A 19,616-nucleotide genomic window follows, 5' to 3' on the forward strand; every position below is an offset into this window, starting at 1 on the left:
TGAAGGGGCAGTGAGTTGTGGCTTAAAGGCAGAAATGGGCAAAAGAGCGTATCAACTGTTTGGACAACTGGTATTGTAGAAATCCTCTAGGACTCAAGGAAGTTTGTTGTGGAGCAGACTGAGAGTGTTGTACAAGTTGTGATGGTGACACAGCTGAGAACATGGTAACACATGTTAGAGGTGGTATTTTTTTATGCTGCTTTAGTGTTAAGTTTGAGTGGATCTGTTAATGCAGTTAGATTATTAAAGTGTTAGGGGGAGATAATAACAATTAAGTTAATATATAGCTACTATAAGAAAGAAAGTAAAGATGATAATGAAGTAACTTTTAAGAACACTGGTATAAACACATTGTCTAAACTTTGTCTTAAATCTGTTCCCTATCAATGTTTTCAATCAGTGAGTGACAGATTACATTAGGAACTTGTAGCTTAACCCTAGGAATTTGGAAGAAGTGTTAATGACATGCAGAAGACGTGCAGCGGGGGAGTTTTAGCCTAGTATGGTTTCTCTGGAACAGAGGTGAGAGAGGATTAGAAAAGACAACAAAAGTGTAAAAGAAGCCGTGATGGCCTCAATTAACAGTGTAACCTTCAAGAAGGAGTAGTTATGGCACTACAAGAAAGTGAAGAAATTTGTATCATGCTGGCTAGGAAATTGTAAAACAATGGGTTTTTCTGCCAGAAGGAAAAACTTCCATTTAAAGCTAAATGTGCCCAGTGGACAGCCTCAACTGTGGTGCTGGTTCTTCAACAAGTAGTAGTACTAGCAAATGCAAGCTTAAGCATTTTCATTCTCATGTGCTGACACACAAGATGTATCCCTTGGGGATCTTCTCCGAATACAATTGAATTGAAGTATTAAATCACTTCTAACAAAGTTGTTCTGAAAAATCTAATTAGAGAAAACCTTGTACAGGAGAGAAAAAGAATCCAGAATCATGGTTTGGATGTGATTTATTCCTGTCTTTGAAAGTGCTGAACAAGGCATCCCAAATGTTGTGTTAGATGCCATTTTGGAAAAGGTTTACCTCTCTTTGTTATTTTCTACTTCATAAGTATAATTTTTCCTTGGCCCTTGTGCAAGTTTTTTGGTAGTCTGTGCTTTTCAACACTAAGATGAGCAGAAATCTATTAAGGACTCGTAAACCTTCAAGAGTGAGTAGCTGGTGGATATCTAGGTCACCCAGAACAAATGCCCTTATGTGGAAGAAAGGTGGGGAGAGGGAATTACTGAACAAAAATACTTTAAGCCAGTGCAAGTTTACCCTTCCTGATACACGCACTTTTTTGCCACTGTAGATTTTAGCCTTTGTATGTAGCGCTTCAGGGCAAACCTAGAAGAGGAAGCAGCATTTTCTAAGTGGTGGTTGTGAGACAGCAATTGACACCATTTCTCCAAGTGATTTATGTTGCTCCTAGATGGAGAAATGCTTCACCCAGAAAATAAAACTGGCAGGAGAATTATGTCCTTGGCACTATTACTGACTAAAACTAATTGATGATGCACTGTCTTCATTATGATGAAAGGGCTGAGTAAGGATACAGTTCAACAGGAAAAAAGCAGTGACCCATTTGAGGCTTTGCTTTCTTATTATTTGTTTATACCATAGAAACTGATGGATTTAGGGAAGTGTGCAAGCATCATATATATATGTAGTTTAGAAATACGCCCCTTGTGAATTGATTCATGTACAATAAGAAATTTATATTTGGCTTCCTACTAAGTAACAAAGGTATTAGTTAGGAAATTTGTTTTTTCTAGGAAATTCTTTTGTGTTTCAGTGTCTTATATTATTATTCCTCATTAATTGTAATTTTATTCCTTGTTTGCTTCTTTTCTGAGCGCAGAACTGCAGCTGGTCTTCAAAGGTACGTGTCAGTTTGTCCAGCAGAAACACACGTGACTTTCACATGTTTAGAAGATTTTTATCAGCTCTTAGTCAATGTGCAAAACTCATGCTTCACAAAAGAGTCGCTTCAGTTGAATAGCAGCACCCTGTATGTTGTGAATGGTAGTAACTCTTTGGTTTGGGGAAAAGTAATGCAAAGGTTCAGCAATCGAACTGGCGGAAGGAGGGAATTGGTTATGACGGCTGGCAACAGTATTGATTTGTGCTTCTCTAAACCACAGTTTGGAACTAGATTGTTGGCCTGTGTGTAAGCCTGGACTGGATTTGACACAAACTTTGAGAAGTAGAGAAGGTTGTTGTGTACAAAAGCATTGGAAGTCATGCGATTCAAATGACATGGCTACCTTGAGCAGGGCACAGAAATGCCAGTCAAAACATTATGTGGAAGGACACCAAGGCACTTTGGATGCTTTGACTGTTGCTAAACAATACTATTTATTTTCTTGAAGCAAAACAGCACTCCAGAGGAGTATTACCACAGGAAATACTAGAAAACTCTGATCATTCATGGCATAAAGAAATGGGGTTTCTTACTGTCTGTAGTGGTTGTTGGCATATTTTTAAAAAAGTATCAGTTGTTTGCTATCAGCTGGGCAGATTTGTTTGGTTTAGTAATATTCCATCTTTCATAATCTGTGGTCTTGCTAGGCCCCCAAATGTCCATATTTTTATTAAGTAGCTGTAGAATTTCTTTCATCTTTTATTTCAGCAATTACTTTGAGTACTGACAGTGAATGCATGACTGGTTTCTGTGGTGAAAATGTGGTTCCTAAATAATAGATGTTACTTTAAAAGAGGTGGTGTGATTTCTATGGACAAACATTAATATCTTCATGAACTAAGAAATCCCTGTGGTTCCAGGGACGTTTCAAAATGTGAAGTATTTGATTCACAAGTTAAGGAGAAATATCTTCTTGTTTGTGAATCTATTTATTGTCTCGTATGAATCCTTCCCAGATTTTTGTTTGAATTTTTTCTTTGGAGTGCCCAAATTAAGTAGTTTCAATTTTTTATGCATTTAATAATTCTAGCTCAAAAATATACAGTAATTCTAGTGTCTTCATAAAAATAGTTACTTGTGCATACGCAAGTATAATCTTCTTGTGCTGAAATGTTTCAGTTATTTGCAAAGTAATTACTTTTTGATGTTGCAATATAAAAATAATTAGGATTCTTTTTACTTGAGTTTTAAGAGTAGATGGTACTTTTTCCTTGTTTAAAATATTTCAGGTGATTTTCTACAAAGACAGACCAAAACTAGTAGAATCTTAGGAAAGAAATTTCCTCCTAGTTCTTGCCATTTTTCAAAGGCCAAGAGCTAGAGAAAGACTATTTTTGTCATTACTGAATATTTGTATCAGTTTTGAACAACGTGCAAAGAAATGTTTTCAAATGGCATTTTGTGGAACAGGATGTCCCATGTACTTCCTAAATGAAATATTTAGTTACGAATGTTTTAGTTAAAACCTTGGCATACAAAGTATTTATCTTCTGTTAGCCTTTTTCTGGTTTGGGTTTTGGTTTTTTTTCTTTTTTTCTGTTGTCTTCTCTTTGTTTCCAGGGGAAACAAGGGAAGGAATGGGATTCTTATCCAGTGGACTTTTCTGGGCTACTTCTGTTCAGTCTAATGAAAGATGGCCAGCCTAGAAGGCCCTGCCTAAGCATAATAACCCATGAAATGAAAACTACCCTGTGGAGGTGCACACATATTTTGCTCAAACTTTGATATAGAACTTTAATTTTCGCATTTCCCAGATTTTGTGCATGTGTGTGCTTAAACTCATAATGCTAACCTTGTATTATGGTAAGATTATTTTTCATTTTTTAATCATTTTATTCTTCCTTTTTTCCCTCCAGTATTAAAATCTAATTTTTTGTGTGAGGCTGGTGTGTAAAGTATGATTAAGTTAAATGGATTTATCCCTTTTAATAATGTAAAACTTAGTTCCAGGCAAACCAAGTCATCAGCATAGCTTTTAAAAAATACTGTGAACCTTGGGTTTTGTCTTTTTTGTTGAAGTTCCTATGTACTATAGCATTAACTGCTTTTAGTAATTGTCATACATTATACTGTTGCCACTAGTGACGGCTGTAATTAAGGCTGTGGATCAGTTTCCATTATAATCCCTTGTTTTCACACAATCATAACTTGTCAAAACACTAACCTTTAGGACCAGAGTTTTCCACAGTTGTTTTGCTTAGAGAGAACTTTGGGGGGAAGGAGCAGGAAGATGAGTTTGAGCTATCCTTATAGTAAATCCTTGTCCAGTCATTTAGCATTATAGGATCTAACTGCATAGCAAGGAGTTTGATAGTTATCATTTCCAGGGACTAAAAAAAGTTGAGAGATCAAGGTGTGCAGAGCTTCCTTGAGTTTTGGTTGCACTTCTACTTTTGACTAGTCTCATTGCCATTTTGCTTAGCAGAATCTCTACATAATGCTGCAGACAGAATTAGTCTTCCTTTATTAGCACCTATGTCCCATAAAAACCCTACACTGTGTCAATTTGCTGATAATCAGGTGACAATTAGATCACAGAAGCAGAGAAAAGATACAGTGTTCATTTGTCAATTCATGACTCCAGTTGTGAATCCCAGTCCCAAATTTGATGTTGATTTGTGAGGGTAAAAGCTTCCCTAAATGTGAAGTGGGGCAGCTATATAAGAAAACTGTTATTATTTTCCCAGAAGTCACTCCTAAGTGTCAGTAACTCCTGTACTGCTCTCTCCTCGGTAGAAAATAGCAGGTTCTGGTATCATGGCAGATAACCCTCTATGTAAAGTTTTTAGAGTGGCCACTATACAGAGTTTGTTTAAGTTTGAAATTTTGGAATTTTTGGTATGACTTGACAATTTATTTTATCATATAAAGAGATTATGTTTTAAGGCGAGTTATAAGGGAGTGCTTGGGCAGGCAGAGTTGAAGGATAAGCTTTCAATCCTGACATTCATTTCCTGTTCTTGTTTTATCATCCCTAACATTACATTTACCACTGTTTCTTTGCATAGAATTCATTTTAAGAAATAGCAATTAGTTCTTCCCCCCAGCCCTCCAGGAGAGTATTTTAATTAGTTTCTTGAGATATATGACGATAAACTGAAGTTACTGAACAGAACTTCCAATTCCTGTTACATTCAAAATTTGCTCCTCCACTCCTGTGTGCAAACTGTTGCTACTGCAAGCGTCTCTCTTTATAAGATGTTGTGAAATACTACAAAGTTCCAATTTATAGACAGAATAAAATATAACATAGAAAAAATGCATAAGCCTTTAAAAAGATCAGGGTTTGGGAGACCTTATTATCTGCAGAGGTCCCGTGAGTCGGTGAGATGTCTTGCAGATGGGAAGGTTTCCACATCTGGATTCTTTTTACAATTGAGGCCTTTGATCTGAAAATGTTACAACTCTCCTATGCCCTGTGATTTGTCTGGCAAGATGAGTTATTTACAAGTGCAATTGCTCTTCTGACAACTCAGTTTTGAATGTGTAAGTTCTGAGGTCCTGATCTGTAACCCACAAGGACTGCTGGTAGTCCTTTTATTGGTTTCAGAAGGCTTTGATTCAGATATTTGGACTTTGAAGCACCCCATGTGGATTAGGTAAAGAAAGGCTTTTTTTTTAGATTATTATAATTTAAAGATTCAGGATGCTGTGTCTGAAATAATTTGACGGTGTTTCAAAGGCTTGTGAATTTAAATAAGTTTCTGATCATTGTGTCTTTTCTTTTATTTCTCCAGTGGCAGATGAAAGCAAAGTTGGTTTGTTGGCCGGACACAAATCGGGTAAGCTGTCCTCCTATTTTGGAGAAAAAGTCAGCAACTTGAAAGTATTATGGGCAGTAAGTGAAATCAGCTTCCAGAAACTGTGGTGATGAAGACACTTGCACGTTGAGGTATTACTGTGTAAGCACTGGCTCTAAGATGAACAGTGATGAATTAGGGTTGCTCTTAGCCAGGCAGAGTTTGTAGCCAAGTCATTCTCAGGAAGAGCTGTAACATTATTTTTCAGTACAGGTGTTGCAAATTGAAGAAAATGCACTTTCAAATAAGTGGAAGTGCACTCCTATGGAGTGTAGAGACCTTAGCAATACACACTTTGAGAAAAACAAGTATTTCTTTGCTTTTTCTTCTTGCTCTGAGTTACACTTCTATTACCAGGAATACTGAAGACAATGCTAAAACATTTTGTAGAGTAAAAAAAAGTGTTACAGCTTTTCCTTTTCTTGTGCTTGTGCAGAAGAAATAATTTGGTTTTTCTTACACTTTTCAGGCGATAATGATAAAAACCATTAATCCATTGTGCTGCAATTACTGTACCTGCTTATTAAATAAGTTCTGCCATGGCATTGTACAACTTGCAGCTGTTGTATTAAAAAACTTCCTAGGCAATGTCACGTAAGATTGTAATTTTTCATGAGCTGTGGGTAAGCTGACATGAGAAACCTTAAACTTCCTAGAAAACTTTAGTTATTCAGCAGTGCCTTCTGATGTTAGAAAATCCTGAAGTTTCAGATTGCCCCTTGGTAGCACATTGTACATTGCCCTTTCCCACTCCATTGATAGATCTAAGAAGCTGAATTCATGTAAAAGAAGGTCAGCTGTGAGATTCCTGATTGTTTATGGTATTCTTTCTCTCTACAACTGGGCGTCCTTTAGTTCTCTGGTGTGGATTTTCCTTATCTGAAGACCTTTTCCTGAACTTAGTAGACAAATTCTTTTTAAATTTTTTGGCATCTTTCCTAAGCCTGTGAAGTTCTTGGATTCTCTTTCTGAATCAGGGAATAGTTCATATGTCTTGTAATATTATCACTCCTGGGAAGAAAAATTCTTTCAACTTTCTCTTTCGGGAATGTGAAAGCTTCAAAGAAATGATCTTGTCAACTTGAAGAAGCTGAGGGTGTTGCCCTTGAGCTTTTCCCTGTTCAGAAAAATTACTACAAACATTGCAACATCATGCAGTTTACCAAAGATCAATGGAACTCACTGCTATCAAAGAATATTGGAGGGGCAAGATTATAACTCTTTGGCAGTCAATTGTTTTAGATACATTAAGCTTTATTATATAATTTTCAGTGGCATTTGATCTTTGTTCTGCACACTTATGCAGATTCTTGAAAACCGACTTTGAAAAGTTTTCTGTTTGAAGACACCTACAAATTTCATATGAACATGTGGACCTATGTTTATTGAACTTTGACTTGTTTGCTTTACTTATTCCTCACTGATCTCTTACATATACCTAAGATCTGTTTTTCCTAAACTAAAATCAGCAGCCAATTGATCACCAAAGGAATAGATGGGAAAATTCCTCAAGTTGTTTCCTTTTTTTCCCTTTAGGAATAAAAGAATCTAGCAAACTTCTGAGACAGTTGGTGTTTAAATTATTTTTATTGGTCCTACCTACTATAAATACTGTTCAAATACCATTTCTCTTCCTCTATATGTTCCATTTCCTAACACTTCATAAAGAGAAATCAAGCTGCAATTTTGGTTTCCATTTTTCCATTCAAATATTTAATTTAAAAGTCGGTTCAAGAACACGGTGTCTTTTTCTCTGGTCTCTTTTTACTCTATGCTTTCTGGAATTATATGTCTTATGTGCAATTGTCTGGCATTCAGTCCCGCCACAGAACTTCTGTTTTAGCGTCATTCATTGTGCTGCCTTCCTGTAGGTACCTTAAGAATGTTGAAAGGGAGACAATGCAGCTTCTTGTGTTGCAAGCAAAACACAGTTATTTTCTCATTACAGAATGGAGAGTTTCCATCCTGTTCTAGACTTCAGGAAACTAAACGTGATTCTCTACAGAATTAATTATCACCTACTAACAATCAATGCAATTATCCTATCTCTCCTTCAACATGACTTGTTCCGTAAAATACACAGCTGAGTAACTCTCTCTAGGGAAATATCTTTTCTGTTTCTTCTGGGGCAGTGGCTCTTCAAGCGTTTAGTCTCAGCTTTTGGAACAGCTACTTCTTCCATCACATATTACACATTACTGAGCTGCAGGAGCAGGAGTCAGAAGTGTGCATTGATTTCAAAAAGCGTTATCGTAATTCTCCATAAGACTGAGGCATTAGAAGGATCTGTAGCTCTAGCCCCATCTGTCTCTCTGTATAGCGCACCCACAAGCAGTAGTTCCTTTCCCGCCACCCTCCTTAAAAAGTAGATTTGGTTTTTAGAAGTAGGTCTGGACATATCCTGAGCTTGTAAACATGTTCTGTGGAAGGATTGCTGGAGCTTTGTTCCAAATACTTACATGACCCTCACAGAAACCAACCTGTGAGTTCTGGTTCTCATACCTGGCCTGTGTTTCATCCTGCTGGATGGAGGACCCCTGCCATGCTTACAGGTGTTCTTAGTGTTGAATATGCCATCAGCAAAGGCGCTGGAGTGCTGTATTGATGCAGCCTCATGATCCTTTTCTGGAAAAAACCCAGATTTCAGAATGCATGAGAGTGTGTGTAAGACAACTTCTCTGAATCCTCTAAGAAAGGATTTGTCCTCTGTAACCTTCCTGCCTTCCTGTGTGCTCAGCAATGGTATGCCAGTACAAATGATGAGAATGAGAAGCAGACAAGTGGTGCCTCTGTTGGAAAGCAGAGAAGATCCTTGAAAATTCACAAAGATGAAAAATCAGCAGCTTTAGCTTAGTTTTTCATAAACTCCTAGCTTTTTGTAAAAGCAGTTCTAGGACAGTTAAGAGAATATCTTTTATAAAGAAAGGCAAGACTTGCATATAAAATATAACCTGATTCATATCAAATACTGAAACTGAGTACTGAATTTTTTGCAGCTATTTTAATTTTTTTCTAAAATTCTTTTTTTATGTTCTGATTTACTGCTTAGAATACTTTTTAGTATGTATTGACTGTCTGCTGAGGTCTCTGCTGACACAGCTCTTTCAGATGATGCAGTGCTGGAGAAAAGCTGATGAGTCTTTCTTTATGAGCTCTGACATATTAATTAGCAAAATGGTCAAAAGAGCTTTCCTATTTTTATTTTAATGTCACTAGACCATGCTTTTGATTGGGGTTGTGTTTCAAGACAGTCTTGAGACAAGATGAGTAAGATCTTATTTTCTTGCTGGCTGCTATGTGAGGAACACGTGACGGGGCCATGGCTTAGTACCAGCAAGGCTGAGTGATGGGGGGAGCTGTGTTACCAAGCTGAACTTGAATTAATGCTGTGTGGTTACACCACAACACGTGGCAAGAGATAGGGTTAGGACTTGAGTAGGAAAAGAGATAGCTGGAAGGTTGCTTCTGGTCAAGCTCTGCCCCTTACTGTTAATTTTGCTGCCGGTGCAGTTCCCAAGTGGCTGTTCAGGCTGTAGGTAGGGTTGGTGTTCTGGGCAAGAGCGAGGCAGCTGTGCAGCTAAATCCTGCAAGGGCAGGCTGTCCTGGGGCCCGAGTGCCGTCACAGCTGGACTGCTTCGTGTGTGGGTGACTGAGTTGTGCTTAAACTGCAGTTCAGATGGAAAGTGGAGATCATTTGGAATAATTTAGGTTAAATGTCTTGGTGTATTTCTGCATCCTTTAATGCCAGGATGTATTCTGCACTAAGGACATTTTACTGAGTTTTTTTTAAAGCTAAGCATGAGCTATTGGAACAACAGAAAAATCCAGTGGTTGTAGCACAAGAGGCCTCCTTTTAATCAAGGAATCTGGTGGGGGTTAACAGTGGGTTTAGGAAAGACTACAGAAAGCTTAGTGCATGCTGCTGGGCTTGTTTGAGGCTGGTGCCATTGTAATCGGTTTGATTTGCAGGTAACACAGTTATGTCGAAGAGGTGGATAGGGAAGTGCTGTTCTCCTCTCCTTATGCCAGACTTTATAATTTTATTAAATAAGCCTTCTTGCTGCTGTAGATATCATTAAAGCTCAGCTTTTCAAAGGGAGCATTGGGTTTAGTACTGAGTTCATAAGGATTTATATAGTAACTAGGTCCACAGTAGAAAAGACTCATGTAAATGGCTGAGCTGCCTGACATATGCAATGAAGTGCCTGTCCAAACAAGGGCCTTGCTACTATCTGAAAGCATATATCATATGGAATCTGACCCTTCCCTCTGCATTTCTGAGAGGAGAAAAGGAAGTTGATTTTAGTTCATTTTATTTCTCTTTGAGAATAAGAGTGCAATACTTGGCTGCTTCAAGCATTCTTGCAAGCATGAAGAGGACTTGTCTACTTCACAGTCTGCAATGTACCTCAGCAATACCAGTGTAGCTTGACCTATGTGTCTTGGCTTGGATACTGGATATAAGCAAACTGTGGTGTCACTGGAAGCTGTGCCATGCGATTTGTCCCATCATTCAGCCCATGTGATGCTTGGTACCATTTCAGTGTGATAGGCACAAAAACAAACACGAGTACCTTTCTATGATGCTTCAGTCCACTCTATTACCCGCAACTCGTGCCTCTGTAAGCTTTGAATCATTAAGCTGTGGGTTATGTTTGATGTTTTATTGTGGGGAATATTTTTGCAAGATTTTTCACTCTTTCCCTGTCACATTCACTTGGGCATCTCTCCCTGAATGATTATATTCTTGTGGTAGTGTTGTTGTTCCTGTTATTATCAACATTATCATCATCATCAACTTTGATTATGATTCTCGAAGCAAAGTGTTGCTTTGAACTTACAATTCCAAATAAATTCTCTTCTGAGAATATGTATCAGATCATGCAGCTGAGAAACAAAAAATAAGGTTCCTTTTTTCCACACTTGTGGAGTGAATGTTTTCTCCTTTATTTATGTCTGGTAAAGTATGAAGTCAAGGGTGGTACACTGAACCTATTACATTGTTGAGGTTTAAAACAATTTCTAGTCCAAAAATTAAAATGCTAGGCTTTCGTTGAATCCCTGGCTGCTGTGGTTTTTTTCTTTTCTTCAAACACAACTTGTCTAATGAACCTAGGAGGATACATTAACTTAATACTCAATGCAAATATGGCTTTGCTGCCCTTTTAAAATGGAACTTTTTATATATTTTATATATATGTGTATATATATATGTATATGTATATGTGTGTGTGTATATATATATGTTATATATTATGTTATATGTTGTAACTATCTCTAACCTCCCAGGTTACAGCTGGGAGGGAATGGAGAGGCTCGATTAACATTGCTAGTTGCACAAAAATTGTATATATTTGTGCATGGGAAGTTTGCTTTGTCACTGACTCAGGAAAAGGAAGGCTGGACACTTACAGTTCTGTGATTCAAACCATTATTCTAAATTTGGAGAATTGTTGAATTTTAGTGAAAAGCAGTCTGTAAGTCAAAATCTCTTCTGAATGTCAGGCTGGGGGTCTGTACAGTCCCCCATGCCTGCCAGGTCTATGTGGCTGATAAACAGCTCTCAGATAATGTAGTTAGGTGGTTCTCCTCTGTGGAAGGAAACAAGCACTCATTTTTACTCTTGAGAAGAATCATTTTATACTCCCAGTAACTCACCAGCTGTAACTATTCCTTTGACAGCTTTTTTTTCCTTTTTTTGTTGTTGGTTTTTTTCAAGACTTTATTAGCTGTGTGATGATGATTTGTTGTGACCCCTTTTTTGTTAGGTCCTGAGAAAGTCATCTGTAGATAAAAATCCCTCGCTTGAGGGTGATGTTTGGTGCTATGATGTTGATCTAAAAGCTTGCTGCTGCTGAATAAAGCAGTCGTGGGCATCATGCCTCCTGTCTGCAGCTGCCCAGTTTCCATTACTTCTTTATTCCAGTCCCACAGCTTAGCTGGTGAGATGGTTAAGAGAGCTAAACCAGCCAAAAATTAAGAAAGACAAAAATGAATAGTGCTGAGATTATCTCCTTGAACCATCCATTTGAGAGACAAGCTTGCATGCCAGTAGAAGGAAAGCTCAGCAAGTGGATGGATTTGAGAACTGAGAGGCAGCTGTCTACTAAATTACCATCTTTATTAAATGCAAATGCTAAACTTACATTGATTTTTTTAATTTTTTTTTTTTAAACGCTGTTTTACTTGCCATGAATAAAACCACTTTCTCAGTGGCAGGACCAGGGAATAAAAAGTGGCAGTAAACCTCTGCAAACTGATCAAGAGCATCCCTGCTGTCTCATCCTTAGAATGTAAGAATCTTTTCTAAAACCATTTATTCACTTTGATTTTGTGAATGCTTTGTGTTCTGTGACTCTTAGTGTGCTTTGTATTAAGATATGACAGAGCAGTGCCCGTTGATCTTTCTTTGAATTACACTTATTAAAGTGAATAGATCTCATCTGCTGAGAACAATAACAAGCTTGCAGGAGAAACCTGTGTCCCTCCATGTTCTTGTGTGGGATTTAGGATCTAGAGCAAAACTGAATTTAGGCCAACAGCAGTGCAGATGCTGATTCAAAGGTCTGTAATTGAGTTTTTATAAAATAACATATTGACTGAATATTTTCCTGTTATCCCATGGTAGCCTTGTATTCATAAAGACCGAGCCACATGTTTCTGTCCCCCTTCTCTCTATGGCAGCATTATTATTCCTATAATTCCATGATGAGCTGTTGTGGGAAGCTAACCTAGCAGAAAAATAATTCTACAAAAAAGAAAGGTATTCTTTTGGTTTAGTCAAGGGTGCAAGAAAAAAAGAAGTTCAGGAGAAGAGAAGAATGATTTTGTAACTGACATTTTTTGATCCTGGGATCAGCCTAAGCTGAAGAAGCTGACTGGGGTGGAGGGGGTGGGCAGACACATCTGAGGGAGAAAGTGTGGATGAAAGGAGATTTGTAGATCTTCAGAGATGTCTTTGTGCTGAAAGAAAGGAAGTGGGGGAGCAAGTTTGAGTCTCTTTTATTGTCCTGAGGACTAAGCTGAAAGTGAGTTTCTGAGAGGTTTGTTTAATGGCCAGTGAAAGTTGGTGTCGAGTATTTTGGACTGCATGATGTTGCCCACTCTTAATCTACTATGGCTGTCTCTTAGTTTTGTCTGGGCTGCTGTGCTCTGGGTCTGGTCCTGTCCTGAGGAGTGAGAGAAGATTGAGCAGTCCTTGAAAGCAGCCGGGTCTGATAAGCAGGGAGAAGCTTTCGTCAGGGCCAGATGGAGTGAACAGGCAGCTCGGGCAGAAAGACAGTTTCCTTAAGAACCACAGGGACTTGGTTCCCTACCTTAGGTGGCGTTTATTTCAGTCCAGCTGATCAGAGAAATCTGCTGAACCAGAGAACAAATGACCCTGTAAAAGCCTAAGTAAAGCAGAAGCATTTATTTCATGCTGTATTCCACACTCAGAAAATGATAGTTTTCTGTAGTATTGAAAGGGTAGCAAACCAAGCTTGGCTTCAACAGCAAAGCTCTTTTCGTGCTCTCACTTTAAGAGCAAAAGTACATGTACATCTACCGAGAAAGTCTTAAGCAACTTGGACTTCTCTGTGAAGGAAGCTTGTGCTCTGAAAGGGGACCAAAGTAAGATATTTCCATTTGACAAGCATGAAATAAAACTTAAAAGTTCCCGCAGGTAGGAACTTTAGAGAGTGCTCCTCTGAATGCATAGGTAGGGAACTGCCTGCTAAAGCTGCGACTTGAGTTTATTAGAGCAAGATGCCAAAGAGGGATTCTGTGTGTGAGGAATGCCTTGGTTTTTAATTGGGCAAACTTCAAGTGCATAACAGAAAGGACAGCCTTTTCCCAGAGGAGAAGGCCTGATCTGGCAGGTGTCCAAACTACAGTCTTCTAAAATAAACAATAGTGGTGAAAGATTTGCTTCTTTTCGATCACATCTCAGTAATATGGGAATTATGTATTACTCAGTATGAATCGTTGGCATCCGGGGTTTGCAAACCAACAACCGTTTTTCCTTGGAGATTATTCTTTTCTCTAGGAACAAAGAGAAGGATAGGAATTTTTTTAGTGTGACTTGGGATATTTCAAACCCAGCAGTTGCCCAGTGTTACGGCTCCATTATGATACAGAAGTACGAAAAGTGACTAGGAAGAAAAATCAGACACACAGGTATTTTTCCAGCCGTGCATTTTTCTCTTTTCTATTTTATTTTCTTTTTGCTTGTTTGTTTGTTTGCTTTTGTTTGGGTTTTTGTTTTGAGTCTTGTTGGTTGGTTGGGTTTTTTTGTTTTGTTTTAGTGTTTTGTTTTTTCTCCTCTTTCATTTCCTGAAGTGATTCTGGACATATTGTTGTATTAACTAGGAGGTGGGTTGTGATGTTCACATTCCATGGCTGCCACTTCTCCCCTAGGTCGGTATTGCTGAATATTGCTCTGTGCAGTATTCAGCGAAGCAGGTTGAGAGAGCATTAAAATCCCCAGAAAGTTTAGGTGGTATAAAATGAAATAAAAGACTTTTAACCGTTGTGATGAATGCATCCACTCAACATGAGGCCTGCCGGTATTTGGAGTAAGTGGTCACGTGTCTGCGGTAAATCCATCGTGTGCCCGCCTGCAGTGGGCTGGAGGAGAAACGTGCCTGCAGAGCTCTGTCTGTTGTGCACTGAAATTCCCTCTCTAGGAACAGTGTGGTGCTGGCAGGAGTTACCAGCTGTGGGCTGTTTGGGGTTTGCATTCTCTTCCTGAGACCTGGCAGCACTTTCTGCTGTGACTGTCTGTGCTGAGCCTGCCACATTTCTTGTCTTTGCTGAAAGTTTCTGCTATGAGTTGGAGCTTCCTGCTGCCTTGTGTTCCAGGTTGTTTCTGACTCATACGAGCGTAGGAGAGGTTGTAAATATGGTGGATGTGTCTAGAGGAGTGCAGAAATAAAGCTATCTCTGAAAGAAAAAGCAGTGTAACTGTGTTAGTGCAGAATTTCACAGAGGGTAATAGACGCTGCAGTTCTGCAGAAATGGTCATTAGGACCTGACATCTTGGTATCTTGGGATCCTGGAGTATCACATGCAGAAAGAATTGTTACTAAATTTTAAGTGACTGGAAATGGCAGAACCCCAAGAAAACTGGCATTAGGCCTAAGCAAAGGTTAAGGAACAGTATATTTGAAGTTTGAAGAATGTAAATAAATCAGTGCTTTTCATTAGAACTGTGCAGATTGAAAGGCACAGCAGCCAGCAAAGCAAGTTTAATGTTTAAAATCCTAGGGGCCTCTTGCTGTATGTTGATCTTTCAAGTAGAGAGCTTCTCTGGTGATGGTGCCTGAGCAGATGGCTCATGAAAGTGCCTTCGTGACTGATAGTAAGCTGGTTTCCGTCATGGAACTCCTTCCTTGGCCCTAAGAAGAAAGCTGAGAACAACAAGTGAATCTATCTTGTCCTGCCTTTTTAGGACTGTAAGGCACTTCAGTCATCAGTCCTTTAGCTGCTGACAGCCAGACTGCATCCATTTCAGAAAGCAAAACTAATTCCCACAGTCTGTGTCTTCTGTAATTGAGGGGAAAGTGATGATGTGATTCTAACACCCCTGCGTAACATCTACCACCCTCTGCAGTTAGAACTGGAGTCACAGCCTTCCTGTCAGTCTTCTCTCTGACTACTGGTTTCATGTTCCTTCGAGCAATACCTGTGCTTTTTTCAATATTTGTGGTGAATGATCTGCAGATATTCAGGAAAGACCTTCAGAGTTTAGGTGCTGAAAGCTGGCTGTGATCAGTGTTGGCAGCTACTGTGATCCTTTCAGTTGCTTGGTGCGACCGAAGAGACCAGCAGCCGCTGCTGAATGCCTCATTTTATTAATACTTTCCCTCCAGGAACTGGTTTGGTTTTTTTTTTTTTTTTTGCTGGGCATAATATTCAGTGCTGGCAATGGGTATCCTGAAGTCACTGGTGCCAAGGAGTTAATGAATTTGGAAAACTTCCCAGATAATACATCTGGCCCTCTAACTTACATTTTGGAGCATGAAGTATGAGATGTAGAAAGAAGAGCACTGAACTAAATGAGCTCCTGGCTGAAGAGAGGAAGGTTACACTTTTCTTTTTTTAGATTAGTTGACTGAAAGTTAAAAATTACATAGTCCCACAGAAGATTTAACTGTTGTGGGTTTGTTTGGGATTTTGGTTTTGTGGTTAGTTTGTTTGTTTATGGTCTTTTTAAGTTTTGTTATACTGTGTATTTGTCAGTCGCATTATCTTCTGAGGCTTGACTGTAGATAGAGCAGCATTTTTAATTCTCAACCTTGAATGATACTTCAGCTTCATTTTTTATTTTGAAATCCCATCATGTTGAAATGTCAATGAAAAGGATTTTGATGGTAATTGATATTTCTAGTCCAGCTTGCTTCTGGAGTAGTATCTTGTAGAACGTTTGCTTCCTATAACATTTGAAATAAGCCTTTATTATATAAAATGGGTTGCTGGTGCTATTTATTAATACACATTTTTGTATAATAAAAGCTGTGCAGTGTAATATGGTTCAGAAATTAACTCTGAAGAAAGAATTATATTGCTATTTGTATATCTCATAAAACAGGATTATTTTTAGTGTGTCTTTCAATACAGCAATGGTACTTAGCACTTACCTACAGAGCACTCCAAAAGTACCCAGAATATCATCCCTAATTAAGTGTCCTACTAATCCTAAGAGCAGAGCAGGAGAGTTTTCCTGTACATAGCAGTGACAACCTGAATGGAAAGCATTTGGTAGAAGAGTAGAAGGTGCTTCCTTGAGATACCATCGACTCTCAGCAGGTACTTTCTCTTTAACTCAGGCAATAGCACCATGCTCCCCTTTCAAAACCTATCTTCTCTTGTGTTTACCCATTTTTCTGCTGATGTCTTAATAGATGAAAATTTTCATTTGCTTTTGTTTAGTCTTGCATGGGGTGTTGTAGTTTTCTGATAGTTCTAATTTGGCCTACAGATAATAAGCATAATGATTGGTACTTTAATTCAATAAAAGATCCCTGTTGACATATGATCAGACTAATTTCTGTTTGCTTGGGTTTTTTAAAGAAATTAAAATTCCAGTTCCTTCCCTCCACACCTCCCTCCCCCAGGTAGTGTGGCATCTGTACTGAAGCTGATGTATATCTGATTCCTGCCCTTTTTGATTATTCACCTTCGGTTGTGAAAATTCTTTCCTTAATCCTTCCCCCATCTTCAAGTTGGTTCTCTCACCTAAAAGCAACTTTTGTGGGCTAAGTATCTGTCTGTGAGGAGAGCGCATCTGTGACCTGCAAGGTTCAGCTGCAGATTCTCCAGGACCAGGGCATAATCAAGTCCCAGGAGCTGTTGCTGCAGAGCGTTTTTCTGTAGAGCTTCTCCTGTTCTGTAGTTGCTCAGTTCACAGACTGAAGGGCATGGGAAGGAACCATTCATCCAGTGGGCTCAGGCAAAGCAGAGAATTCCATGGAGAGAGCCAGACCATCGTTCTACAGTTTGCCCAATTTCAAAATGCTGGTTTCCTTAGAGCCGTAATAGCAGCAAGACCCTGACTCTGCTGCGCTGGCAGCTTAAATGGCCCTTCCAGTGAGGGAGTCAGGACCTGGCAAACAGAGGGATGAACAGAACTAGAACTCAGCACTAGAAGTTTGCTTCTATTACTGAAGGGTGATTGCACTTACAAAGATTGCAAATAAAAACCTCTGCTACCTTGCTATGGCACTTTCCAAGCGTTTCTATGCAGGAGGACCAGACCAGAGGATCTGGCATTGATTTGTTTGGGTCTTTCGTGTAATTACAATTTTTGTTGCTATCTGCAGTTGGCATTAATTCCTGTGTTCAAAAAAGGAGTTGTATTTTTGGTTGCCAGTTGTAATGCTGCTGTTGACAAACAGAGATGTTATAAAAGAGAAATTCAATATAGTGTAGTTAATCAGTTGCCTCTTTTTTTATTGCTTTATAATCTTCTCAGACGCCTAATTCTGAAAGCAAAATGACTAAATTGTTTGATCGAGGCTTCTGGAGTTTAATTCCTTTTTAAAAAATAGCACAGTAGTTTAATTTTAAAGGTACCAAAAAATTGAGTATTACATGAAGGACTAAATTTTGTCAGCAGTTGCATGGAATAACTCATTGCTTATGACTGAAATGTCCATCACAAAATAGTAGCAAAGAATAATTCTCAGTCTGAGTTTAGACTAAAAGAGCAAACACATTAAAGAAAAAACACAGAGGAGAAAATTATTTCTTGCAGTCATCCTTTTTCTGCCATTCTGTAGGAAATACGGATAATTCGTTAAGTCTCAGAAAAAAAACCTTTTCTCTTCTTTACTCAGGTTTTCCCTGTTCTCTTTTTGTGTACAGGGTATGGGTGTAATGTGCAGTAGTGACTTCGTTATCACCTGTTAAGCCTGACACATCGTATTATAGATTCTGTGAAACCAGAGCTGTTTGAAGTAAAACTTTCCATCCAAGTGTCAGTTGAAGTGTGGGGTTTATTTGCCTTTTTTTTTGTTGTTTTTTTGACAGAGATTGTTCTTTTACTGCCTCCTAAAATAACTCTGCTATTTGTTTTTGTTTAGGGGAGAAAAAGGTAAGAATATATAGTTAGGGGCTGGGAAGATAGGAAGCTGCTAGGGGAGGTGGAGGGGAGCTAGAAAAGGGTGCTGGGAATGGGGGGGAAAGGGAGAGTGGGCATGTCAGTAGGTGAGAGGATGGACATAACTGAGAGAAGGAGAGGGAGAGACCAGCTTGTGTTGATCTAGGACACTGGGGAAGAAAAAGGTGGTAACCAGTTGTGCAGTAAAGAAAACTGCCTTTTTTGAGTACAAACAAAACCAGCCAAACAGCAAAACCCCACAAAAACAAAGCTACCAAAAAAAGCAACAACCAAAAAATCCCCACCGACACCCCACATGTAGAAAAATTTATATAAAACCTCTGTTAATAGAAGAATATGAGTTTGAAGGCTTGGGAACCTGAATCTTCATCTTCATGGTTCAGTTCCTTGTTGCTGAGACACAGGTTGTGCATGTTTGTCTTAAAATGACATCATTAGTGTTTCCTGAAAAACCCTTGCTACTAAGGCTTTGAGAAAGAGCATGAAGGCTGTTTACTGCTGATGTCAGAAATCAAAGTCTCTGCTCAGTACAGAGGGGCGATGGGAATTGCTCTACATGGGGGAGAAAATACTAGACCTTTCCTGAAATAGAGAAACTGGAGTTTTGTAAATAAAATTGTCATGATATATTTGGGACGTAAAATGGAAGTCTATTAGAATGTGCACAGAGAGAGAAATTGGACACCTCTGCTATAGCATTTTTTCAAGCCTGAGAGCTTTACTTTGCAATTTTAATAGTACTCTTTTAAGGTCATTTTGTGTATGTAACTTTAATACATAGTCTGTTGCTTTAACTACTTTCATTAAAATTTTATGAGCCTTTTCAGAAAATCAGATGGGAAAATGCAAATAAATTATGCATTTTATTTAGTATGTAGTAGATACAGTATTACTGTATGTGTAAACAAATAAAAATGTTTATTAATATAACAAACACTATGCTGAAAGATCCTGCTGTAGTCTCTAAACCATATAGGCTATAAAGAATCACTTTAAGTAGCCAGTGCTCGACCAAATCTCTGGATTTGGAACAATACAGAGTGATAGTATAAAAAGATAAATTATCTTAGCTATTACAAATAAAGGGCGGGGGGGGGAGGTATGTCATGAATTATGAGGCACACAACTGAAACTTAAAACCTTAAAACATTAATTTTCTGAGAGCAGGTACTTAATATTTTATAAAATCCCACTGACACTCTGCTTGCTTAGTTTTGCTTTTTCTACCCTTCTTCCCCTCCTGGCAGAGCTCACCAAGAATCTTTTAAAATTCTGACCTGGGCACTCACCAGTCAATACAGC

General features: G+C 38.6%; 1 protein-coding gene across 5 annotated transcripts in view; it reads left to right on the forward strand.

Annotated features, from left to right (window-relative positions):
• The window catches only part of PARD3B (par-3 family cell polarity regulator beta), a 393,607-nt gene that overhangs the window by 222,233 nt on the left and 151,758 nt on the right, over positions 1-19,616 (forward strand). For 3 of the 5 annotated variants that reach the window (XM_058421311.1, XM_058421312.1, XM_058421313.1), the window contains 2 exons: positions 1,851-1,871; positions 5,651-5,695. The exons of 1 other annotated variant lie outside the window; for it this stretch is intronic. In XM_058421311.1, the coding sequence (XP_058277294.1) occupies positions 1,851-1,871; positions 5,651-5,695 (66 nt within the window). The remainder of the gene's footprint in view (positions 1-1,850; positions 1,872-5,650; positions 5,696-19,616) is intronic. One more of the 5 variants, XM_040069267.1, reaches the window with a different exon arrangement.

The sequence above is a fragment of the Hirundo rustica genome, chromosome 7 (assembly GCF_015227805.2).
Source record: "Hirundo rustica isolate bHirRus1 chromosome 7, bHirRus1.pri.v3, whole genome shotgun sequence".
Taxonomy (NCBI): domain Eukaryota; kingdom Metazoa; phylum Chordata; class Aves; order Passeriformes; family Hirundinidae; genus Hirundo; species Hirundo rustica.